General features: G+C 42.6%; 1 protein-coding gene across 2 annotated transcripts; it reads right to left on the bottom strand.

Annotated features, from left to right (window-relative positions):
* On the bottom strand, positions 1–26,760 carry paqr6 (progestin and adipoQ receptor family member VI). Of its 2 annotated transcripts, none has more exons than XM_040118213.1 (8): positions 26,582–26,760; positions 12,242–12,513; positions 9,208–9,335; positions 8,265–8,470; positions 5,265–5,391; positions 3,702–3,798; positions 3,035–3,179; positions 1–882 (listed from the first exon to the last, which is right to left on the bottom strand). In XM_040118213.1, exons 1-8 carry the CDS (start codon positions 26,640–26,642, stop codon positions 617–619), a joined length of 1,302 nt encoding a protein of 433 aa, XP_039974147.1. In that variant the 5' UTR covers positions 26,643–26,760; the 3' UTR covers positions 1–616. The 2 variants fall into 2 exon arrangements, with proteins under 2 accessions (XP_039974147.1, XP_039974148.1); XM_040118214.1 differs by lacking the exon at positions 26,582–26,760 and adding an exon at positions 21,421–21,654.
* Between the last annotated feature and the right edge of the window lie 310 nt (positions 26,761–27,070).

The raw sequence follows: 27,070 nt of genomic DNA on the forward strand, positions 1-27,070 counted from the left end.
AAAAAAAAAAAGTGTCATTAACTCAAAATACCATCCCTGTGAACTGTGACCTTTGATGTTTCCAGTTTGAGATTTAAACTCGCACTTGTAGTGATCTACTGTAAACACTGTAAGTGAAGCGCAGGCCTACGGTAAGGCACACGTGTGTCGTGTTATTACAGCGTGCTTCCTTCAACCCAGAGCCTTTCTGAATGCACATCAGGGACCATTAAAAATAAATTAAACAAGACACTGGTAGACACGTCTCCAGCCTCTCACTCACACACACACACACACACTCACACACACACACACACACACACACACACACACACACACACAAGCCTAACGTAACATCAGAAAAAGGCTTCAATAAATGTGACTGGGTCCTCAGCTTCTGAGTAAACACACGATCATGTACTTCTGCTGTGTAACATTGTTAGAAAAATGCTGTAGCATTTAACGCAATGTATCAAAAACCTTATCTCTCAATGATAAAACTAATGGTGTTAAACAAGCACTACTGTGAACTGTTAATAGTCATCTCAAACACACAATGCTGAGACAGACAAACAGCCAAACCTTTCCTTTGGAAAGTGGACCGGCCATTTTGCGGCTATAGGCGGCAAATGCGCCCTCACTGCTCCTTGCACTCGCTCGATGGTGCGTGCGGCTGGTTGGAGCTGCGGTAGGGTTTCCACAGCAGTGGGGCGCTGAAAATACCGATGATGCCCAGGTTGAGGACGAGGCTGACGACCAGCACCCCGATGGTGCCCAGGAAGGAGGGCGTCGCTCCCTGGGCCAGGAGCCACGCCCGCCGCAACGTCATGTCTGCTATCACGCCCTCCATCTGGAAATGGGTCCCCACTACAGCGCTGACGTGGAAGAGCTGGTGGCTGTGGCCTGTGTGAGGGACGACAAGAGTCAACGCGTGAGTCAAACAGGTCCGGGAGCTAAAATGAACCGTGCACACAGCCTAGTTTTTGTAAAACCACACACACACACACACACACACACACACACACACACACACACACACACACACACACACACACAGTTAGCCAAATGGACCAAACACCAAAAGTGGAGAATCCCGTTTTCACTTAGAGCAGAAAAGATAAGTCAGATGGCAGAAAAGTACTCTGAGACTATTTTGATAAAACTGTTGAAAGTCATTTATCCATCAAAAATACCAAATATTCTCTGGTTCCAGCTTCTCAAACGGGAGAATTTGCTGCTTTTCTCTGTTCTGGATCATTGTAACTTGGATATCTTTAGGTTGGGGGTGTCTGACAAACCAAGCAATTCAAAGACGTCACCTTGTAGAGGCATTTTCACTATTTTCTGACATTTTATAGCCTAAATGATGAATCACTTTCTCAAAGAAACGGTTGGATTAATTGATAACACAAACGACGTTTTTTTGCAGCATTTTTGCAGGGGTCTTCTAACCAATTTAACCGCGTGGCGTTCCTATGCTCACTTTTCTCCTCAACTTGAGCTGCAACAATTAGTCGATTAATCAACTGCTCGATCAACAGCAACTAATTTGATGATAGATTAATCATTTTTGTAATTTTTCAAGCAAAATTTCTAAACATTCATTGTTTCAAGCTTCTCAAATGAGCTAATTTGATGCTTTTCTTAGTCATTTTTTAATAGTAAACTTAGTCTCTTTGGGTTTTAGACTGTTAGAATAGAACAGGTTATCTGTAAACATCACCTTGAGCTTTGGGAAATTTTAAGAGACATTTCTCACTATTTTTTTAGACAACTGATTAATTGTGAAATTAATCAGCAGCTTGATAGATCATGAAAATAATTGTTAGCTGAGACTAGAGCTGTAACTGTCAAGGTCTGAAAAAAAGGAAAGATAAAGATTTTTACTGACTAAATCAAACTGTAAATCTGTTAACACTCAAAGCACCATTTCAAGTACTTAACTCACCAAATTCAGTGTTGACACTGCAGCAGCTTTACTTAATACTTACATTCTTTTGCTCAATACTTTTGTAAGAAAGATAACAGATATAGGAAACACAGAGTCCGACCACAAAAAGAACTTAAATATCACTTACAGATTCATCCATAATATTTTAACTGTCATATTTTTAAAAAAAAGTGATTCATAATTCATTTATTTTGTTAAGTTTATTGATAATGTCATGTTTTATTGATCAAATTGAGTGTTCGATCACAGAAAGACACCGATTCCTCTTTAAAAAGGACCACAAGGACTAAAACAGTGAATAATCCGTGTATGTAAAATATTCAATCTGGGGATAGAAGCACGTCGTTCTCACAGCTGGAACATTTTACTGCGTTCCAGCCATGACTGTTCCTGAGCACTTTTTAACCATCATCAGCAGACCGTCTACTTTCTCTTTTCTTTTCGCACAATGCAGCCTGTGTGTGTGGAAGCGTGTGAACCTTGTGCCGACATTAGTGGACATTGTGTGAAAGCTCACCAAAATAAACAAAACAATACAATAACCAAAGAACGCGGCGGAGAAGTTTATATGAGTTTACACGCTATCAAATCAAAAGCTGGTTTGATGCAGGGCCGTTGTTTTTTTTGCCAATTGTCCACTGGTCAGCGGGGGGGGAAACATTCAAGAGCAGGGAAAGACAAAAGACGGCAAAAATAAAAGTTACAGCCCCATGCGGAGGGTAAAGGCTTGCTAATTATACTACCCTGTTAAAGTCATTTTTAACAGAACATTGTGTTCAGTATAGGATTTGGACATTGCCAGTTTTTTTTTTCTCTTTTGCATCAGACTTTTGATTCATAAAGTTGCACATGATCACACCTGGGAGCTGCCTAGTGAAGATGTGGCCGTCCGCGACTGCACTGCAGCCGCTGCGGACAAAATCTCTCGCTCACGTTATTTCTATTCATACTTTCTCACACAGTAAGGGGAGAGGTTGATCCATTTGCGGTCATTCTGGATATTTTTCTTCTCGCTGACATCAAGATTTGAAGCATTATTCGTTTGTGCTGTTCTGAGCCGAACAAGCCGGTTAGAGCCTATAGCAGCGTACATGGAGGACATACCAAAGTAGTCGAATCGCCCCGGGGCCAACCTCTCCGGGAGGTGTGCGGTAAACAGGAAACAGGTGAGGAAGGCGAAGAGGAGGTGGTAACAGTGACTGGACAAGGCGTCGTTCGGGCTGCAGCTTCCCCCACAGCACAGAAGGATCTACAGGAAAACAAACAGATTATACAATTAAATTTTTATTCAAAATACACTAGGGATCAACAGATTTAAAAAAGGTAACAGCAGAGAAAGTACTGGTTGAAAGACTCCAAATACACCACAAATTTAAGACGGATATTACTTTTATCAGCACTGACTTTTATAGCACTGTTATGAAATTTCTGACCCAGTTACGGCCACAAACTATTGCACAAACTAACCATCACAGTGATTAGGGGAATTAATTGAATACATACAGCATTACATTTGTAATAAATCAGGAGAGGAAATCAGTTTCTGGGTTGATAAGCCAAAGTCCTGCTGGAAGTATTAAAACCTGGCACCAATCTGCTCTCTGCTTTTACGTAATTCTGTGGCCTTACACAATACAGTGAGTTCACGGTGGAAATTAAGTTTTCAAATTCAGTCAGGGGAGACTGCAAATGTGCACACACATGACACATATCCACGCTGTTTTAATACGCGGACAGCAGCGGACCTGCGTGACCAGTGCTTCACACTCACCCTGTAAAACAGAGGGACAGTGTCAAACATAAATGGGACGACAAACGCTCCCGTCCTCAGAGCCTTACTTCTCTGTGGGAACTGCAACTCCAGGAACCTGTGGAGACAGGCAGAGGGCAGTAACCACAAACCTTTGTTTTTTTAATATATATATATAAAATCAACTATTGGTATACATTTCCATCTGTAGACAGCAAAATCATATACATGCAGAAACAAAAATAATACAAAAAAAAAAATAATAGTTTCTCCGAGGCAACACCTCCCCCCAAGAAATTGGGTTTCAGCAATAGTGTGTGGAGTTTTCCAGTGTAGAGCTATTATTAGTATTCTTTAACTTTATTTTGTCTTCTTACTAGAGCTAATATTGGCTCAGGGCTAACATTAGCTTATGGCAGATATATTGGTATCGCTATATATGTAAGTAAGTTCCGGTTGAGAAACGCCAACTTAGGTTTGGCGTACTGTCACCGACTGCTCACCACCACTCAACAAAACCATAACAGGAGGAATCATTAGCGCTAATCAACTGGGCATTAGGTTTATACATCAAGAGGTTTTTTTTTTCCTTTTTACACAAATATTGATGGGGAAAAAAAACAAAAAACAAAAAACCTTTTGTTTCACGTCTTAACCTACTATCAAGTTTTATAAGTGCACCAAGCGATTACGGACTGATTGACGCAGATCAGATGACACCGACTTCATCTGGAATCAGTGACATAACTCCAGGGCTTCTCCCGTCAGTGAATGTCTGCAGTGGGTTCGCCCCGCCTTTAAGAGCCGCCGAGACTAAAGGAATTTAATTTGTCTGGGTTTCAGTGGAGGGGTTTGGGTGTCACGTGAAGGTGTGAATGATGTCGCAGAGACTTTTCCATCCTGGCAAGAGCAGAAGTCCGATGGAAGCACTAAAACCTTGTATTTTCCTGGCATAAAGGAGTCGCGTTTTAGAAATCCAATACTGTGGCAGAGAGGTTATCTGCATTCCAGAAAAAAAAAAAAAAAAACTGCATTATGTGTCTTGACATCTACTTTCAGTCCTTTGAACCTGCAAGCCTCATGATAAAAAGGGACCTTTATGTTTAACTCATGTTTGTTTATGTTTAACATACAGTGGCTTCAGAAATCATTCAGCCCCCCTCACTTTTTGTAAACTTCATGCTATAGATTTAATTCTAAATTGATACCATTGCCTTTATTTGCCCATCAATTTCATACTCAACCTATAATGACAAAGTAAAAAAACATGTTTAAAGAAATTCCTGCAAATTTATTAAAAATCAAAAAAACTGAAATATCTCATTTACAGAAAGTATCCAGACCCTTAGTACTATGACTTTGTAGAAGCCACTTTGGCAGCAATTACAACTTTGAGTCTTCCCAGGCAAGTCTCTGCGAGTTTTGCACACCTGGATTTGGGCTTTTTCTTCCATTCTCCCCGGCAAATCCTCTCAAGCTTTATACTTTCTGAAAGCCGATGTCTATTTACCTTAACTCCTAAAACGGAAGACTCCCGCAAATCCAAAACTCAAATATTGAATTTTCTATGCAAGCCCTTCTTACCTGGAGTAGCAGGACAGGCTGGTACAGAACAATGTGTTTCCAACGGCAATGGGGACAAAATGTTGATGGAGGAAGCTGTTCACCCAGCAGTCTGGCATGACATAGTATCCGTAGCTTATGGCACAACCTGAAAACAAACACGGGACATCATAAAAATGTTAAGTTATTTGACCCGAGAGGTTAACGTAATTCTGTCTCTCTCTCCTTGAGTCTTACGGAGAGGTTTTTGTATACGCTTTTAGCTTCCTACTTCTCCTGCACCAGCTTTTGTTTCTTTTAAATTCAGGTGTATCTAGCACATGTAGGTAAAAGTGTTTTTGTATATATGCAAACATATTTTCTTACACATCATATCTTATCTTTAATAACTATTAATTATGTTATACAAACCAACACAGAGTAACCATTCACTGACGAAAGGAAAGTGAGGATGGGGGAAAAAAATTTCTATGTGGGGAAATTAAAGGGAAGAGAGCACAGAATGGCATTTAATACAAAATCTTTACACCCATTTGAGTATTTCTGATCACAACTTTTAGATTTTTACTCTGGTGGCAGTGAGAAAATCCACCTGAAAAACGATGCAGTCCGTCTGCCCACAGTGTCTTTTCTGATATGACCACTGGGAGTCGCCAAAGTGTGAATATTTGGAGTTCTACATGCTGTGGCTTTTAAATTTCTTAATCCTTAATTTAACATAATTAGTGTCCGCAATTTTAGAGTTTGTTTTACAAGCAAGGCTCTGCACACTAGAAAGCTTCTCAGTGTACGGGAACAATCTGAGGACCTGCAGTCAAAAGGAAGTGCAGATGTTCACGTCTTCCCTCGACAACATCTGCTGGACTGTGCGTTTCAAAGGAATCCCCTCATCAAGGCTCAGCCTGTAACTGCAGCCACGACACTGCCAAGTGTGTGATAACTCTGTGTCCTGCAGCGAGAAAACCCTCCTGCAGTTCTTATCCCTGAGACAGAACATTTTAAAACTGGATAAATCTTGGCGCTAAGAAGGTTCGTGATAGATAAAGGATCAAGGCTGCCAGGGAGCCACGTCATCTAGAAGACGCCCTCAGTTAATGTTGGTTAAAGTTTGACTGCTGGTCTGCAGGTGGGGTCAGGGTGTAGGGATCACAAACACTCCCATAAGGACAAACACGCCCTAATCTGAAATGCACACACACATCTGTGCAGCTCTGATCATATACAGTGATGCATATAGTAATGCATACGGTTGGGTCACGTTAAAACCCAATTCTGACTGGTTCTAAAGGTGGAGTGCTAACACAATAGATCTGTCTCTGGCGTGCACTGTGCGTACTGGCCTGAAAGGAGACAGACAAGACAGTGACAGCAGATGCTGTCGACCACAACGAGTATTCAAATATTAAATATAAAAATATTATTCATAGGAGAAATGTTTGTGAGCCCAAACAAACACTGTCTGGGACACAGAGCAGCAATGGAACAAATCGTTTCTCAGGAAGGAGGCAGAAAGGAGATATTAGTACTTATGGGTTCAAATGATAAAGAAATTAGACAGGTCCTGATCACATCCAGCTGAGACTCACAGCGATGATAAGAGGCTTTGAATGTTCTGCTATCTCATCTGCCATGCAAACAACATATTACAGGATTAAAAAAACATTTAATCTCCTAGTTACCCCTAAAAAATGTCAGGTCAGTGGTCTTGGAAGTAGAAATGGAATAAATAATAAGCCGGCTTTCATCTTATTTCAACCTGCCGGTTCTCAAACAGTAATCTGTTAATGCTATTAAGATGTTTTCTGGTCAGTTCACCTGTCAGGACTGTTCTGTGTAAAACAAGCCGCCCGACTTTGCTATGGTTTCAGTCCTTTCAGGGTTCGGGTCCGAGGAGGAGCACCAGGCTTATTCTGCGTGTAATATTGCAGGTGCTTGTCTTTCTGATCAAATTTTCCATTCTTTGCATGGGTGAAAACACAAGCGCACCGTGACTTAAACATGATGAAATCCAGATGAATTTGGAGCTTTCCACTAGTCAGTTTACACAAGGGGAAAAAGTTAACCTGGGGATGGCTGACGGAGAAGACTTTGTCAACAACCCTCTTTGCATCAAACAGTTAGCGGTCAGTGCAATGGTGTTACTTTTCAATAAGGACAGTACGTCCTGGACATTAAGTTGTTCCTTTAGCTTACTTTATTTGGGCCGACTGAGAGAACACCAACTTGCATGTTGGTGTGAAACGAAATAAACGGAAAAACAAAACACTGCCGAGGGGTCGGAGCATTTGGATTCAGCGCACGGAGCCCTTCGTTTGCAGGAAAAAGATATTCTGACTCAATTTCAACAATTCACCCACATGCAGTCAGCTTAGATAAATCCCACTTTTGGAAAAAGAAAAAAAAAAAGCTGATCTTGATGCTTATTTTGTTAAGAAGCAAGTCTTTTCCTGCCCTAGTTGTACTTTTTTCCCCTTCCAAAAAAATGCAACATAACGGTGATGTTTTGATTAAAAAAAAACAAAATCACACAGGATTTACACTGAATGTATATGCTCTTGTGCCTTGTTGTAATCCTTCCTAAAACTAGAGGGCTGCTCACCAGAGTTTACAGTAAAAAGGGTTTTGTGATGTTGCAAGCTCAGAAAATCTCCCAGAAATAGAATATTAATATAATAATGGAGAGAAAAGGCAAATGAGCTGCTTATTCTGCAGCAAACTCCTTCAAAAATAAATAAATAAAAGCAAGAAAGGATTAAACTTCAGTGTTTGCTCTGCAAATAGCAATTTTAATTCTGATTTTCAATGAGGTCTTTGTACTATTGAAAACAAATTCAAATTTGAACTGAGCAGAATGAAGCACTCGTTGTAGTGCTTTGCCTTGCTCAAGGGAAACTCGGCACCAGTCGTTTAAGGAGCTCAGACAATCACTCGTTCCGCCCTCTGAGCTCAAGACGGTCCCCGCTGTCCGGAGCTCTGCGGCGAACCCGAACCCCTGCCCCCAAAACAACTCCCAAGTCTTACCCAGGCTGTAGAGGCTGAGCGCTCCGTAGTCAAAGAAGTAGCAGATGTGGCGGGACTCTGGAGACATGCTGCTGAAGGTGTGTGCGCAGCTGGAGGTGAAGGGGTAAATGCATATGAGCAGCATGTACACCAGCAGGGGCCAGGTGTAGCTGTCGGTCAGGAAGTTCATAGTGGAGCAGAGGACACAGAAACGCCACAGGAAATACCTGGGACACAAAAAAAGCCTCGTCTTATTCCTTTATAATAATCAATTCAGCTCAAAAACAAAATCTCTCTGACTACTACTGTCCCATGCTCTTCCCGGCTGGTGTGCTTGGACTTTTCTAACACCATGGACTTTTCCCACCTATCGAAAAATCCTAAAAACATGTTTTATCCACCGGTCGATTTTTTTTTTTCTCCAGCACTATGTAGAATTTAAGGAATTACATCTCAGATACAAAACAAAGATCCGTCATAATTCTACTGATCCTTAAAAACTCCCTTCATGTTTTTACAGCTGCAAAGAAAACACACGTGTTCATTTAACTGTCGTCTTGAATACAAGATTTTTTTTCTGGATTCAGCCGTAACCTGGGCTTTGATTAAAAAAAAAAAATTCTTCTATTTCTTCTTATTAGGAAAAGGACTATGAACAGTGGTTGACTGTGTCCTATTTACAGTATGTCTATGCATGTATGTTATGTTTGTATATAACTATAGATTTTTTTTTCATGCTATTTTAGTTTAAAATAATTTACTGGAACCACGTTGCACACGGTGATAAATGCTGGTCTTGGGCAATGGTAACACTTTTGTTAAGTGCACTAAAAAAAATACCCAGTGTGAAACTAAGCTTTTGATTATGGGACATCAAATGAAGGTGACCGTGACAAATGAAGACTTTTGGCGCGTGTTTGACTTAGATCCAGAGAACACTGTAATGATGCTTTTGCACACACACCATGTTGGCAAGAAGTGGGTCCAGATGTTGATCGTCTCGTTGTTCATCTGGAAGCTGCTGAGGACGCAGTCCAGCGCCGAGCTCCGAGGGTGGCGGTATCCAGAGATGATGCTGTCCTCCCTGAACACCTGAGGGACAACCAGACAGTCCAGGTGAACGATGACACTGTACAAATCTCTGCTGATCCCCATGGGGGAGAAATTCAGTCCTCGCCTGCTCCCGAGGGGAGAAAGGGAGCCGGCGGAGCGCGTGCAGAACCATACCTTTGTCATTTATGCTTCAGAGCAACTATAGCCCCACCAACGCTGGATTTGTGAGGCCAATATCAATATTTGAGAGTTTAAAAAAAAAATTAAAATTAAAAAAAAAAAAGAGATGACAATATACCAGATGATATTAATTCTCTAACATAAATACAGAACATTAAGCATTTTTGACAGTAACCCCTTAATTTGGTTATTAAAGGACTGTGACAGGGATTTGTGCTGTGCGAGCCATTTTACATTTGTTTTCTGGTGGATAAACTTTGTAGCTGTTTCTAAAGGAGGAGGCCTCAAACTTTTGGACCCCACTGTAATTCTGAGCATTTCGTTTACTGTCATTTCAAACTACTTACCAGCCAACACATACACCGATAACCCTATATCTGCGGTAAGCCAATATCAGCCGATACGCGAGCCCGGTCAATCTATTGATCTATTCCAAACTTGTTTGGCCTTTGACCTCAGACTTTGCAGAGCATTTCGGTATCTTAAGTTATGCCTTGCAACTTTCAGCTCTGATGGGATCTGTCAACATGTTTTAAACATACGAGTGATTATTAAGCTGAGTTTTACTTTAACGTATGCTGTTAAAATATAAAGACAAGTCCAATTTCCACAGGCATGGCCCACAAAGTATCTTTCTAAAATAAATATCTGTGTTCCTTGTTTATCACTGACTGGTACATCACTTGCATTATTTTACCTAAACTAACTTTGCATAATCTTTTGCATTTGCTGTTCTAAAAACCTGATGGTTTGGTTGGTCTCTCCAAAAAGATCTCGCTCGAACGCACAGGAGCTGATGCGTTTTTTCATTTCTGACAGTGGAACGTTAACGGGAATAGTTAGACGAAGATAAAAAAAACAAACAAACAAACTAATCTACAAGAAACTCAAATCTATAAACTCTGCAGAGGATCAAGGACACATATTTTTAGTACTTGACACCGAAAGTGTCCGCTGGATATGTGACGTACAACTGCCACAACAATAACCTCTTATCACCTAAGATTACGTCCGTACAGCAGGGTGGACGCCTGCCAACGCAGAGGCTCGAACTGCAGGGCTCTGCCGCCTGTAGACACTCTGTCTGCCCCAATCAGCTACCACGTGTCTCTGCTACCCGAGGTGTGAATGCTAAAAATCCTGCGGCTTGTCCGTTGTGCACGTGTATACATTTGGGTAAGGCTACGGGGAGAGGACACTGTTTACAGTAGCTCGGTTTCAGGAAGCAATTGGTCAAGTGTGACACAGACGTAGAGATAGAGGGGGCGATCGATGACAGACATGTTTTTAACAGGAAATATTTACAGAGTGTAATAGTGCATTGTTACTCGGTTTTGAGACAATACAAATTTGTCCACCACCAGAGATTCAAACCATTCCTGCTGTCACTTTACTGTCTCGGGTTGTATTAAGCCATTGTGGAAAATGCTGCAAATGAATGAGCAGGAAAGCTTCATGGCAAAACTGGATTTTTACATGATTGGCCAAAAACACAAACCCCTGCTCGTGTGTTTTATCTAAAAAAAAAAAAAATTTCTCCGTAAGACTTCCAGTCATTTTCCTTTAATGAGGCACCTGGGCCGCCAGCTTATATGGGCAGGTGCCATCGTTATCTGTGCTACTGAACACGTGACGATACAACTCCTCAGCACAAAGGGATAATGCCATCCGCTGGTTTTGTAAAGCTGGCGTAAAGCTAGATCCATGACAACTCCTGTTCATGAAATATGTGTTGCAGACAAGTTACTCTACTGTACGTGTTCAGGTGCCGTCAGCACCAAGACATACCTCACGCCGGCTCATGCAGTGACAGACAAACCTACTAGATTCTGGCATTACGTAAGATACCTTTATAAGGAATTCAAGTAGTCTGAAACATGCATTACATAAGACAATGTCAGGGGATTAAAAATTAAATTAAAAAATTGAAGTTAACACTGTATTTCATGGATATATCATTTCCTAATCATCTCCTTGGAAGTTTCCTTAAAAGAGCCATGTAATTTGCTACTAAACACAGGGGAAAATTATACACGTTCCAATTGAGCGAGGCAGGCAGGCATACAATACAACAATGTGGAGGATTCAAATATTAAATGATTAAAGAATGAATATTTACTTGTGTTTATATGGACATTTCCTTTCAAGACCAGTCCTATTTTCTTTGTATTTACAAATGACCTCCTAGGAAAATTATTCCAAAAGGATGGCCCTGTAAAATAAAGCATTACCAAATAAAATACAGAGAAAAAAGAAGCAACTTTAAGTGGGCTGCACAGTTTCTCTAGAATCCAGTCACTGTAGAACGAATGACCATGATGCATGCAAGATTTATTTGCACCACAATTTACAAACTGCCTACGCTGATTCAGTGTCCCAGGAGGCTTTATTTAAGAACAGTTTCCCGACATGAGATGAATATTTCAGCTAGAAAAAACACCACACCCAGAACAAACTTCAGTAAGAGGCTACTTACTAACTTAACAGGGACTCGTCTGACAATGACAATCACCAAATAATGCCAAATTGTCTGTAACTTCCACTGCATTCACCCTTAGCGATCATAGAGATTACATGACCTGTCCCATACAGATGTTGCGAAGGTGGCGACAGGTACGGCAGGTTATTTCCCTAAACTGAGAATCACCACAGGCCATTTGGTATTGGTATTCAGGATGAGGAAGAAAACAAACAAAAAAAAAAAACGAAGAAAAGCTTCCAGATACCCAGTAAACCTCGTAGAGAAGGGCTTATTGCTTCGTTACCTTGGGGACCTGGTGAATGTCAAAGAGCTGGGGAAGCTTGATGCTGAGCATCTCTGTGGGCAGTCTGATGGCACCCCTCCCTCTCTGACACACCTCCCTGAGCCTGGCACGTCCGCCGCGACAGCGGACTAACCAGACAGGGTAGTCAAACACTGGGATCCGGGCCACTTGTCCCGGACCGTCGGGCTCCCATCGCAAGCAGCGTCCCCAGCCCTGGCTCCACCCACCTCCGACGCCGCTACTGGCCCCGATCCCCCGCCACACTGGAAACACTGCAAGGACACACAAAACAAACACTCACAATCCGACAGCGGCAGGAAAATCTGAATCTTGATCTCACAACCATTTCCGGAGTCTTGTTATCGCTCTGCACGGCCGGGCACATTAGAACCCGCAATCGAGATCTACTGCAGTCCTGCGTCGTCTGCAGGTCTCGGAGGTCTTCTGTCCAGGGTTTGCTGGTTGTTCCCCACTCAAGGCTTAAAACCAAAGGATTCTGTGCTATTGAGGCTCTGGAGGTTCTGGCTTTTGGACTCCGGACACTGTGACTACAGAGGACTATCTCCATAATCAGTTAATCTCTCAGTCAATCATTTGTAAATAAAATTTCATATTTTGCAAATGCCTACAAAATGCTGATAAAATAGTTTATAAAATAGTGGAAAATGCCCATCATGATTTATTAGTGCACAAATTACCACATTTAAATGTCCTGTTTTGTTCAACAAACAGTCCGAAACCCAAAACACTCAGTATTATCATACAAGACACAGAAAACCAGTGAATATTTGTATTTTAACTGGAACCAGTGAATGATATTTTTGCTGATCGTTTCAGCTCTATTGTGGGCACCTTTACAAAGCATTGTGTAATTTTTGCACGTTGTTTTTACTCTTCTTAAGTCTGTATTTCATGTCTGGTGCTTTATTCATTTAATTTATCTATTTTTCGTGTGAAGGACTTTGCGATGTTCTGCTCTTGAAACGCTGCTGTCAAACAACCCTCACTTACTCCTCTGACTAAATCTTATCGTGTTCAAATCTTTTTTTTATGCATAAAATAAATGTTTGTGATGTAGTGTGTCCGCAGCTGAATAGAAGGTGAGCTTCCATTCAAGCGTTTTTAATGCACTGGCGGCAGCAAGGAAGATGAGACTGCAGGCGTGAAGCACGAACTAATACAGTATGTCGTACATGCTTTGCATTTTTCATTTTGTACGGTTGTTCAAAGAAAAACTGATTAGCTGGCAACGGGATTTTTTTTTCTGTAGAAGGTTCAACTGACTACTTATATTATGTAGGATAACATATCCAATAATTCTTGACATTTACCCTGACCCCAGAAAATAGCCGTAGTTGTGTACTCTGTATTTGCTGGAGCCTTTGACTGTTTTACAGTGTGTGATGTAGCAGACTCCTGGTAGAAGTCTGCACTCTTATCCTTTCTGTCCTCACTAAAACGAACTGAGCACCATCTGGTTTGTTTCGGTCTTCGGTTCGACGCCGTCGACAAAGGCCACCGACACCGTTGCGACATACTGGATTTCTGGACAATGCGGTCCGGATTCACCTCTGGGGTGATGATCACCAGGGCAAATGTTACACCAACACGAAAAAGTTTATATGACAGAGTCCTCGAATGCGATGCCTTTGTTGACTGGAGCTGACACTGAGAACAATCTCCTATTGTGGCTGCTCTTGAGATGTACCCAGACATCAATTTGAAGAATGCCTGGCATTGTCATATTGCAGTTGCCTGTGACAGAATGCAAGTATGATAATAACAACATGTTTGTGAGAGCTATTATTCCACAAAGCATTCCTTCTCTTGTCAGCAGAAGGGAAACGTCATCAGATAACAATTTCTCTCACCACAACATGTTTTTAATTTTACAGACAAACTGTACCACCACAACACTACCCATCAAGCTTGCACATCTGCAGTTGAGCAAGTAGGAAGTATATTTGGTAAAACTTTATTATTTTAATATTCAAAAAGTTACTTAAGAGGGACAAAAACATGGGATTCAATTTTAAAATTTTTAAATTAGTTTAAATAAACAAATAACCCTCCACCCTTCCTTCTGTACTACAAATTCCCTGCCAGATCAAGCACTAGAGCCGAACTGACACACCGGCATGGCTGATATTATCAACCATTTTTAGCGCATCACAGAAAGCCTACATGTCAGCTGATGTGTGTACTTGGTAGTAGAATGTACCTGGAAGAATGAGGTGGAAATAACGCTTGGAAATGGGGAAAAAAGGGGAAAAAAAAGAAAAAGAAATAGAAATTCAATAGGTAATTTGGAAATAGTGTCACCATAACATAGTTTGTCCCCTGCACTTACAAGTTTGTGTAACTGTAAAATGTCCTGCTCACAACGTATTTTCATTATAATTCTTATAATAACCAAATGTAAGGAATGCTTTATGTTAAAAACGAATATCAGCCAATACATTGATAGCATCAGCCTCAAAAAGCCAGTTTGGGTTGGGCTCTAATGGTCGTAATTAAAAAAGGATAAACCCTTAATAAATTAAAGTTCTTTTATATTCTCATAAAACTCTACATGTTTTTCTCTATAAAAAATGTCCTGTGAGGTCAAGCTCCGCACACGCCCACGCCCACACACACACACACACACACACACACACACACACACACACACACACACACACACACACACACACACACACACACACACACACACACAATCACACACAAAGAATCTGCTCTTGTTATTAATACACCATGACATTCATCATAAACTGCAGGGACATTTTTGATTTGCTGTAATTATACAGCGTGTTTGTAACAGAAATTGGGTCAAGCAGACAAATACTCGTCTTTCAAAAATAAACAAGTGGACATTACTGGTGGTGCAATCTCAGACTTAAAGAGACACGAATCCTAAACTTTCATCTGACTCTTACCTTCTTCATAATTTTCAAATGGAAAGCTAAAGCTTTCATTAGACCGTGACCCTGACTGTTTTATTGGCCGGCCTGTGTCTCACCAGAGTTTGGGCATCTCTCCCCAGACCTGACAGGATTACAGCTCCTACCTTGCGGGGCTCCCCTCTGGCATTGTGGGAACAACAAGAGGCGACCACCGCCCACTGCGACCCAGCTGCAGGCCCCGGCCTGTTAACTGCGACAGAGTGAGCTTTGTGGAGACCAAAGCCCTGAGAGTACAGGGGCCAAGGGATGACTGTTACACGCTGTGCTGGATGGAAATGAGGCACCTCACACTCACTCACACACACACACACACACACACACAACACACCCACACACACACACACTATCCTAACCACGGAGAACATGCACAAGTTCTCTGTGCGCTGACATGGATGCACGCTGGCACGGGTCACGCTTTCATCGTGGCTGGAAAACACAGCAGCACACAAACAACAACAACGTACACAAGACCAAAGCTTGTGTTGATGACAATAGCCAGAAAAAGCCACTGGGTTCACTGCAGTGTGGAAAAAAAAAAAAAAAAAAAAAAGCTAATTTGAATTCAGCTCATTAGCATCATCTGGTGCCAATGATTTGAATAGTCAACTTGAGATTTGGATGGGTTTTTTTGCTAGCTGTGTGACTGATTTGAATATTACTTCTATGCATGTAAAATATCTCTCTCTCTCCCTCTCTCAATATCCTGTACACTATAAAGTATTATATACAAATACAGCATGAGATTATAACTGGCCATGAGAGGCGAGATGAAAGAAAGGGACACCATGAAGCCGAACGCAGCTTTCGAGGAGCCAGACATGGTCAAGACTGCTGTTGTTATGTACAGACGATTTTTGACAGCTGTCTCGAAGTTAATGTGGACATACTCTGGAGGACACGGGCTCTCCGCGGAGACGACACCAGGTGACATTTCTGCACTGTGGCGCCACAGAGGTCGGCGACCCAGGAAGTACAAAGTTGTAAAGGCTCTAGGTTAGAATGTGAACCCGATTCCCCTTCAAACACGTGCGCACACACACACACACACACACGGACAGAAGTGTTTAATCTAATGTTGAAAAAAATATATAAATATGCTCAGTTTTAAAAAAAAAAGAAAAAAGTTGAGAGAAATGATGTGGCTCCTCCCGTCCTGGTTGAGAAAGCCTTGGCGAGGCCAAAGAGGAAAGAGGGGGTGTTGTGAGGTGTGGTTATACATGTATAAAATGATTAAAAGAACTGTTTGCTATCAGCGTTCAGCACACTGTAACATCTCTGCCAAAAATGGTCAGACCACAGTGTGTCTTCACTAAACATAATTTCAGCTGTGTGACAGCTATTGTAACCCCTCTGTGATACCGTGGATTTGCCAAGCAGCTCGTCGGCCTCACGACTAAATGCGAAACAGAAACTGAAAATGTCCATCCGCTGATCATATCTTTTACTGTCTTCCACAATAACAAAGTCATAATTTTGACACAGTACGAGGAAATATGGTGCAGGCGGTCAGGAAGTGGGGACACGGGTTTTTTTTGTTGTTGTGTTGGGTCCAGTTTGTTAGATTTGAGAAGAAGGTGTAGGAGCTGACCATCTGCTTTAATTTGAGGGTGTTTACATTCACCTCAAATGAACTCTAGCCGTTATTGTACATGCTCCCTGGGTTCAAGACGACAGAAATTTTTTTAACATTACGAGTAAGTAATGTTTAAAAAGAAAATCATCACGTATTAATTTAGTATTTTACATTTGCTTGCACCTCCTTTACAGTCAACGACTAGATGAAGTGACCGAAAGACAATCTTCTACAGGGAGGTGGCAAATGAGAGGAAACCCCGGAGCATGTGAGCGGAGAAACGTAACCACTGATGCCTGCACACAGGGCTGGTTGGGGGGGGTTACTGAACAGTTTGATGAGTATTAAATGCATGTAAATCTTGAGCTATGGCCTTAACCCAGCCCAACACCTACAAGAGCTTTTGGGGCGGCGTGTTGGACAGCGCCCTCCACCGCGTTCATCGGAACCCCGAATGAGGGAACATCTTTTGGAGGAATGGCCTTTTACACCTCTAGCAGAATTACAGTCACTTAGAGAATCTATACTAAGGTGCAGTGAAGCTGTTATGGAGGCTCGTGGTGACCCGGCAACGGACTAAGACACTTAATGGTGGTCTTTCCCTTTACTTTGTCAACCAATCTGTATCTTTCTGGCTTCTGGGTTTGATTTCGTGTTGTGCAACCCACTGCAAAATAACAATAGCGTTTCCCCCGCAGGACCCGCCCGCGCCTTCATGCTTGGCCCACAGACTTTACACTGAGATGACGTCACCAGAATAAAACTGACTTTTCCAGTTTCTGGGAAAGGTTTTACAAATACAAAATATGACAGCCAGCTCTATTAAAGTGCTCGTGCTTTTGGGGCCTCAAGTACATTTTTAAATTCTAATAGCACTAGTGAGCGCTGGGCAAAATTTGCTGAGTGGCGGCGTCATATCCAGCTCTCTTAATACATCCATGGCAGTCTTTGTGCTAAGCTAAGTTGGCTGGCTGCGGGCAGCAGCTCCTTATGTAGCACACAGACATGTGTGCTACACATGAAGCAGACATGTGTGCAAACAACTATTTTCGAAAGAGGCAACTTCTCCTTTATAGCTGAGGGTCCGCACGTCAATTTCATAGTCACCGCTTTCATTTCAAATCCAGTGTGCTGGAGTAGAGCTGGAACAAATGACAAACAGTTCATTGTCCTGATACTTTCTGACTGCAACGTAGAAAAAAATTGCCCCTTTTTCCGTTTTCATGGTGTGTACAGAGCGGCGCTCATCTGTGAAAGGGTATTTACTCTGCTCACGTGATCAACGGCGACCACAAAAAAAATATCATTACCTCACATTCAACGCCAGAGCGCCCCTGTTACCTATAGGTCCCGTCTCAATCATGCATTTACGCTAGCGACATTTCCTTCCTTTTTTTGTTCCTCTCCTGATGTCTGACATTCTTTACCCTCGCTTGTGACGTCGTCACGTGACCTCTCTCAGAAGGACGTCCCTATTGGCCAGGGGCTGACAATAAGACGGCTATGCACAGAGCATGCTTCCCACAGAGATGGATGCAGCACAGGGCACGTGTGTCCATGTCAGCCTCGCCTCATTCTTCTGCTTAAGCTATGGAGCATTCCGCTGTCCTGCTTGAACACGTTCAGCCCAGGAGAGAAAAACCCATAAATAACTGGTTACTGCTCATTTTTGGTTAATGCACAATGAATAATAATTTACATTTTTGGGAAATCAAGAGCAGTCATGAGGCGTGTCACGATTATTCATTATGGTCAATCATGTGCCAACTTTCGTCCACTTAATCTGAGAGAATTTTCCCAGATTCCCAGAGACTACTTTCAGTGAGAAACGGGATCTACAATGATTCTTCTACGTATTCTTGAACATCAGTGCTGAAAAGGCATTGATTCTCGGGAGAGAGGCGGCGGATATGTGCTGCCAGTTAATTAAAATATTTCAATGTGACAGCTTACGACTATTATTGAAAACAAAAAATAACCGCAGCTCACAAACAACTAACCAAGGCCAAAAAACGGAATTCTCAATTTTTAACAGAGCACATGTGTTTGGGTTGGATTTTTCCTTCAAATGCATTCGAGCCGAAACGCTTGGTAAATCAACATGAAATTAATCGCCAACCATTTTGATTAGATTAATCGTTTTAAGTCATTTTATCAAGCATTCTCTGAGTGGATTTTGGGGATGTGACTAATAATTATTTTCAATACTGAAGAGATGCTGTGAGCAGGGGGTTTTGGTACGTGTTTGATAATTAACTGGTCATTCGAATTGCTGCATATTAACTTTTCTGTCGATCCACTAATCGCTTCCGCTCTAGAGGGTTTTTATGCATTTTCTCCGTTTTATATGAATGTAAATTGAATATCTGCTGGTTTCAGACTTCCTGTCAGACAAAAGAAGCAGATCACGCCGGGTCAAATTAAAATTTTATTTATATAGCCTAATACCACAAAAATCACAACTGTACCTAAAGGGGCTGAAGGACCGACAACTTGGGGCATTTTTTCCCCATTTTCAGATCTTTTATAGACTACAAATGAATCCTCATCCTTGCGTCTGCATCTCCCATGTCCCCTCATACAACACAAATGAAGTTTGAGACACTTTTTTTGGGTAACCCTGCACCTAGGAACTCTAAACCTCGTCATACGCTGTCTCTCAGAACTTCCCTCTTTTCGCTTTGAGTCTGAGGTCATGCTGGAATGTTATTCTAAAGGTGTTCCTCCTCGGGCCACCCGCTTCCTGCTAAGTGTCTACATTTCACGTGAAACGAAGTGCTCAGAGTTATGTAACCCGGCTCTTATGTGTTCTTACACATCACAATCTATAGCTGCAAGAACAAAGAAGTAACCGTTCCTTCAGCCACAGGGTCAAAACGGCTGATTTCTATCAAAATGTCTTCATTTTTAATGGTATTAATCAACCAGGAACAACAACTGATCGGTTTTATTCTGTTTTTTTGAAGACCAAACTCACGCCTGAACACTGACACACAATCCAAGCCAAGTCAGCACGTTCCTTTGGACTGTGTGTGACTGTCGGCAGCCTTTGACAAATAAAAGGGGAACACAACGTCAAATGGAAATTAATTTTGTATAAAGTCACAAGACAGAACACTCAGGTGGCTGGTTGTGTTGTGTTGTAGTCTTAACCCCTTCCCCCACTCCCCAGTATGTTTGTTATCCTCAACCCCCACTCAACTCCTCCAGCACAGTACCTGCACCTGAATATCAACATAGTTTATTCTTGTTCATACACAAGAACTTTCTGTTCCCCCTCGTCTAATCCTACTACACTTAATATTACACTTTTTTTTTTTCTTTTTTAAAATCACTTGCAGTCAAAGAAATGTACAAAAATAATGACAGGTTTGGCCAGAAACTGAGACAGGGCTTCGACTAAAGATCACTTTCAATGAACCTGCAGATCAGTCTGCAAGGTGACATGTTTAAAGTGTCTTGTTTTGTCTGAACAACACTCAAAAAAAAAACCCCAGAAGCTTCAGTTTACGACATGAAACAGAGAAAGACAGCAAATCCGCACACTGGAGAAGATGAGTCTAGGAAATCTGGGGGAATTGTAGCTTGAAAAATGATTTAAAGAACAACTAACATTTAAAACAACACAGTTGCATGTTACTTTGTTGTCAAGCGATCAATCAATTAACTGACTAACCGTCGCAGCTCTAAACTGAGATGGCTCCAGTTTAAAGCTGCAACAATTGGCCAATTGATAAATTAGTCGATCGACAGAAAATTAATCAGTAACTACGTTTTTAATTGAATAATCATTTTAGTGATTTTTTTTTAAAGGAGAAATGCTAAATATTTGTCCCAGCCTGTCAAATGTGACAGGTTTGATGTGTTTCTTTGTTGTACGTGATAGGATACGGATTTTTGGGGGGTTCCGAAGAGTTGGTTTGACAAAAACGACACATTTAAAGACGTTAAATTGGGCTGTTGGAAATTACAACGCCGATTTTTCATTACTTTCTGACATTTTATGGACGAAATGATTAGCCGAAAAATAACTGAAAGATCAATCAATAATGAAATTAATCGTTTTTCACTCAAAAAAAAAAAAAAAAATGAAAAAAATACATGAAAATGAAAATGGTCACACATGCATGCCCTTGTGTGAGCTTTAAACTGGGAAAGAGGAGTTTTAAATCCATGCGGTACGTGCTTACAAAATGGAAAAATCCAAACATGTGAGATAAAAAAAGAAGAAAAAGAAAAGAAAACAGTGAAAGTGTATTTGGCCTGAACACATCTCCAGAGCAACCGTTTAGGAAAACACGGTAGTCACATGCAGCTAATTCTCCGAATGACCTGGATCGTGTGTCTCAATCCTCCAGCCCCACGCGTGTTCCCAATTTCCTCTTCCATCCCGCCCTTCAGCCCCTAAACTTTTCCTCACGCGGATCCCTGCAATAACACCGGCTTAAGGAGCCCAAGTTCACGGCTGCAGCTTCTAAGAGACACACACACACACACACACACACACGCGCGCGCAACAGCTCACCGTGAACCGAGTCGAAGCTGCAAATCTTCCCCTCAACAACGCAGCGATGGACGGCGACGGAAAAAACATCACCTCCGCGTCTTTGTCACGGAAATACTTTTAAAGTTTGTCGACTTACCGCGACCTTCGGACATGCGGAGGTTAACGGATTCCTCCCGGTCTGTCTCCGCTGAAACGCCACAGGCTGTCTTCTTGTTTGCTTGCTTGCTTGTTTTTTATTTATTTATTATTTTTTTCCTTTTTGGTGTGACAACCAGGGCTGGGTGTCTTCTTTCCCTCGCCCCTAACCGTCTTGTAGTTGTGTGTCAGGTCTACTGCCTCCTTTTCTCTTGTCCCGCGCGAGCCAGTAAGAAGCGCTGCTCGGTGCTCACGTGGATCACTGGAGCAACAACAACACGAGCCATGTGCGGTCCGACTCTCCCTCTCTCTCTCTCTTTCTCTCTCTCTCTCTCCCTCTCTCTCTCTCTCACTCTCACTCTCTCCCCCTTTTTTCTCTCTCTCTCTCTCCCTCTCTTTCTCTCTCTCTTTCTCTCTCTCTCTGTGCCTGTGTGCGCGCGCGTGCTCCTGTTGACGTGACCGATATGAGACGATTGTTCGACCGAACCGAACCGAACCGAATTTTGTGTTTGCTATCGGTTTTTCATTGGCTTCACATACAAGATACTAGATATTCATGACCACTTCTCCTGTTATGGCGCCCGGCCCAAGATGCTTTCATGCATTTTAAGGAAGTTTATCATTGATATAATGCCATGAGAGGGGTCCGGGGGCCCCCCGAGGCTATAGCCCCTTCTCGAAGTGACGTTAATATTTATAGTTTGATGGTCACAGAGCTCAGTTGAAAAACACAAAATCTGCACAAGACGAAAACGAACAAACACGGCTGATATTTTGATTCAATGGGGCAAAGTTCTAACAAATGTGCCATTAATGAAATCATGTGGACCCAAATAATATCGAGTAAACCTGGGGGTTTTGGGGCCCCTGGGACTCTGAGGCCCCAGGTGCAGTTGCCCGCTTTGCCCAGTTGGTAATCCAGCGCTTATATAAAAATGTGACAAACGGTTGATAACACACTATCAGGTAGTTGTACGCAGCTATTAGACGTGTTTATTAATGTACAGTATTTGTTAGCAACACTTTAATCCTATGAAGACATATTTATATTGTTACAGCTCATTCATTCATCTGTAATACAGCAGCCTCCATTTATGGGTGTCCACGGGAGGAATTACAGTTGTTGACAAATACGTCAATAAACACTTACATGTACTTACAACTTCGTTACACTGTGTTATAAACCATTCATTAAATACCTACATACTGCTTATTAACGCTAGTGGGACTTAAAGTAAACTGTTGCCTACAGTGACTGACAAAGATGTGTTATTATCCATTTAGCTACCCAGCAGGGTATAAGGTGGTTGAGATCGCCGCCCTTCCCAGCTCCAGGATAAAGTGATGCTTACAGATTAATGCATCATCCAATAATATAATGTATTATTATGAAATGGGGCATTTTTGCATAATGAGTACTTTTACTTTTGGTACTTTAGTATATTCTGATGGTGAAACTCTTGTATTTTAAGTAAAATTACGAATGCAGGACTTTTACTTGTAACTACACGGTTGTATCAGTACTTTTACTCAAGCAAAGGATCAGAGCACCTTTGCCACCACTGGTTATATGCAGATATAGGGACATTTCAAGTGTTTTGCGGTGTTTCCAACAGTTAAAACTTCTCATATGAGGACATATTTGGTATAATTACAGCTGTGTGCCTTGAGGGGGAGTTGTAGCTGTTGACAAAATACACTAATTAAAAACGTATATCTGTTTATAACTACATTATAATATGTTATAAACCACCGATTAGAGGTTTATATGCTGCTTATAAGAGCTCAGCGGCAGTGTGTAGGGGTGGAGTTGTTATAAAGTCATAGAAACAAATTCCAAAAATAATTCAATTAAGCTTCAAAGACTTATGGCAATAATTCAAAGTCCTGGTTTCACATCCTGCACCAACAATATAAAATATTCTGTAGTCGATTTGACTATAGACAGAATGATTTTCTAACCAGTTCAATCTGTGAATCCTATTTAAAAAAATAAAAAAGAAAGTCTTTTAATATCATGCATTTTTAATATACAGAGCTGGTTTCGCAGTGATTAGGACATACCCCCGTGTGTTAACTGCTCTTGCTTCATCTTCCAGACCGTGGTTGGAAGGAAGATGGAACATGGCCTGGCTCTTGAGGAGCTGAAGCACTTCCACCACCTCCCTGCTCCGGACACAGCGGCACCGTCACTTTCCCCTCTGTCTCGCACACACACACACACACGCACTGAGCTGTTCCTTTAAAGGCGCCAAGTAACATTCGGAGAACCCTTGTTATTAACGACGCCGGTGGCCGTAAACGTGAACTGCAGCCGGCATCCTGTTGCCTATGCCTGCTCGCAATCCGCAGGTAGGTTTTCCTCCGAGTGCCACGGCGAGTAGGAGGATCACCAAAGTCACGGGGATTTACCCTCTGGGAACCGGGAATGCCTGCACAACACTCGGTGCCAGTCCATCGAGTAGATGCCGAGATATTTCAGTTTGGATCGACAGAATAACACTGCCGTCCCTAGATCTTTAGGACTGGCGTGGCTGAAACATCTGCACTGTGATGACTGACCTTCCTGTTTCGTGACAGTGATGTCCTCAGTGACCCGCCGTGGTTAAATTTAGGAAGTTACTCCACCGCATTCAACAAAACTGAAGAAGCCCCTCGGATGCCTAAATGTCCCCATAGTTACAGGAAGCCAAGCCGCCTTTGACTTACTTCTACTGTCACACGACTCTGGTGAACGAGAGCCTTCGCATGGAGCGGTGGGGACGCTCCTTTGTCCGAACTCTAACCAGAGGGGACATCCTGTTTTCGCTCTGCCCAGGAGAAACATCCAGTTTTTGATGTCAACAGAACCTTCGGTCCCGTCATATTTCTGGAAAAGTCTTGTTTGAGTCCATCTGAACCCAGAGCAGTGCGACACAAAAGACACTTTAATTTAGGCACACACATTCAATACAAGCCCCGACAACAGCGCCACTTCATCAAACCATTCAGACTGTTCACTAAGGTTCAGTGACCTCCACCGCTGCTCCCTAGTTTTCATAGTACAGTTGTCTGCTTGATCGTCCTTAGCTGTAAATATTAAACTGCAGAATCAAGACTGGACTTCGTAAGGCCGAGGCAACTTTTTAACCCTTGCAGTCATTGACCATGAATGAATGTTCTTGGGGAAATAAGTCCCTGATTTTAAGTGTCATGTTTCCAAAAAAAAAACCACAACAAAAAAAAGGAAATTACAACACTTCATTCACAGTCCTATTCTGTGTCAAAAGGTGAACACATGACACACCCTACTAACTTCCTGATCACATTCATCTGCAAAGCATATTACTCTGGATTCTTAAAATAGCAGGCTGTATCCAATAGAAAAAGAGAAAAAAACAAAACAAAAACTTGATTGCCCCGGTGGGAAAAATGAAATGGGCTTTGATACCACTTCCTTTTGCGTGACATCGGTGGACAAAAACTTTCTCCTGTTCACAGCTTGCTCAAAACTCTGCTGCTGTGCTCCAGCTACGAAACACAGACGTGCTTCACAGATTAAGTCATCCCTGCGCTTGCGCTGCCGGCGGCAGCCTTGGCTCCGAGGTCGGCGCACCTCTGCGGCACGCGTCCATCCTCCCCGCCTTGAGGGTCGCTATGCTTGGGTTTCTCATTGTAACCGTGTTTTCTGAAGGGGCCGCACAAACACAGGTAATGAGAAGAATTTCACCGATATTTTCTGAAGCAAAAAATTAGGCCACCACCAGCGGTGGAGGCAGAACTCAAGATACTTCAGGGAAAAGTAGCAATGTCATTACAAGTTCCTGCATTCAAATCTTTGACTTTAGTAAAATTAGAGAAGTATTTTCAGCACAATGTACTCATGTGTAATTAAAAGCACTCACTCCGCAGAACGGCTCCTTTCAGACTTTTTTCTTTTTTAAATTATCTGACAGGATTTGCATTGTTGCTACATTAACACGCAGCACTACTTTACTGTCACTGCGGATCAATGTGGGACCGGTTTTACCGGGTAGTTTAACTTCTGGCAACGCCTTGTAGTTTGTGAGTCGATTATGGGGTTTGCGGGTCAAAGTAACCAGTAACCGGGACTCTCAAAGTGTCGTGGAAGAGAGAAAAAAATGGAGGGACTTTGTTGTTGCACAAGTGGCAATCGCAAAATGGCCTTGCAAAAGAGAAAACGACAAGAGGAAAAGCAGAGAGTTTTAAAAACATTAAGAAAAAATAAATTAATGAAAACTAAGAGGGAATAAAAATATAAACATAACGACAACAATAGTAATGATAGTTGTGATGGGGACGCAGGCGTGAACATGCGTATGCAAAGCCTGAGCCAGGATGCTCCGTGCAAACACCGAAAACAAGCGCACCCGAAGTGCGCCACGGCAGACGAGGGGTTCGACACCCTGTCATGCGGACGGGTTCTTCATTCTGAAGCAGGACAACATGGGAGTAGTCTTCCCAGATGTGTCGTAAGTATTTTTTTTGGCAGAGACACGTACAGTTTCTCATGGGCGGGGGGGATGAGTTACGAGTAAAAGCTCGCGGGTGTCCGCAGGGGAGGAAGGGGAGCGGGTTTTTTTTTTTCTGCCGAAACATTGCACAGGTCCTCGTGTGAAAAACGGTCAGTGGCGGTCGGTGTAACTGCGCCGAGCTGAGACGAGCCACAGCGGGACTGTGCATAAACCTGGTCCGACCTTTCAGCTCTATGGGCCCGATCGGACCATTGCAGACAGATGAAAACGATCCCGGAGCGCGGAGAGGGAAAAATTAATGAGGACCCCCCCCTTCCTGAGAATAGAGCATTTATAATTCCATCCTGACTCCCCAGTCTGGCCAGTCCCTGTTGTACCAGACACCCACTCCTCTTCCTCTCCCTCTGCACATTCCTGCAGTAACCGAATGAAAACACTGGGCCACTGGATCCCTCGGTGTCGAAATCCCACCCTCAGGGCCGAGACTTTTTCGCTATTGGATGTGGCAAAGAGAAGAACGCTTGTTTTTCCACGATTGGGAGACGGGGCAGAGGGGACAAGGAGCTCCGGCAGCGTTGGCACGGGAGCAGACGCGGACGGCGTTGGTTCCGGACGAAACGCATTGACGTTTCTGCAAGAAAACGACTAAAAAGCTGCACGCGTGAAGTCCAAACGTGCCTTACTTACGCATAAACTCCAGGCAGGCGAGGCATTTCCCCACAGCGAGCACAGACCTCTGCATGGACATTTCTCAGACAGACCACGGGCACTTTTGACCGAGTTATAAATCCAGCTACTGGGTTTTGCGTATGTGCAAACCTCTCATCCTGTCCCAGCAAGCCCCGTCCGTCCACTCCGAGGTCGCTGCAGCCCCACAGCTTCATGGGGTATTCCAGAAAAGAGGATTGTCACGGGTCAGTGAGGTTTCCCAACCCCCTTACCCAGCAAAAAAAAAAAAAAAGGGCCAGCACCAGTGCCAGCCGCCTCCTGTCAGGGTGGCACTGACCCTGCTGCCAGGGGATTGGTTATTCTGCGTGCTCGGCTAGTGGCTGGGCATGGGGCCCGGGACAGAGAGAGGAACACAAGAGATGGAGGAGAAAAAAAAAAAAAAGGAGAGGAGAAAAGAATGGCACATGGAGACCTAGTTTCAGAGCAGAGGCAGAGACAGGCTGTCTG

This window comes from Xiphias gladius, chromosome 22 (assembly GCF_016859285.1).
Source record: "Xiphias gladius isolate SHS-SW01 ecotype Sanya breed wild chromosome 22, ASM1685928v1, whole genome shotgun sequence".
Classification (NCBI taxonomy): domain Eukaryota; kingdom Metazoa; phylum Chordata; class Actinopteri; order Istiophoriformes; family Xiphiidae; genus Xiphias; species Xiphias gladius.

Bases quoted from the DNA above. Each gene is read 5' to 3' on its own strand.
- paqr6 (XM_040118213.1), bottom strand. From the start codon at position 26,642: ATGTCCATGCAGAGGTCTGTGCTCGCTGTGGGGAAATGCCTCGCCTGC. The intron at 8,471-9,207 runs GTGTGTGTGCAA...TTTGTGTCCCAG, and splicing joins ACCCACTTCTTGCCAACATG to GTATTTCCTGTGGCGTTTCT. The intron at 5,392-8,264 runs GTAAGACTTGGG...GTTTGTTTTCAG, and splicing joins GCTCAGCCTCTACAGCCTGG to GTTGTGCCATAAGCTACGGA.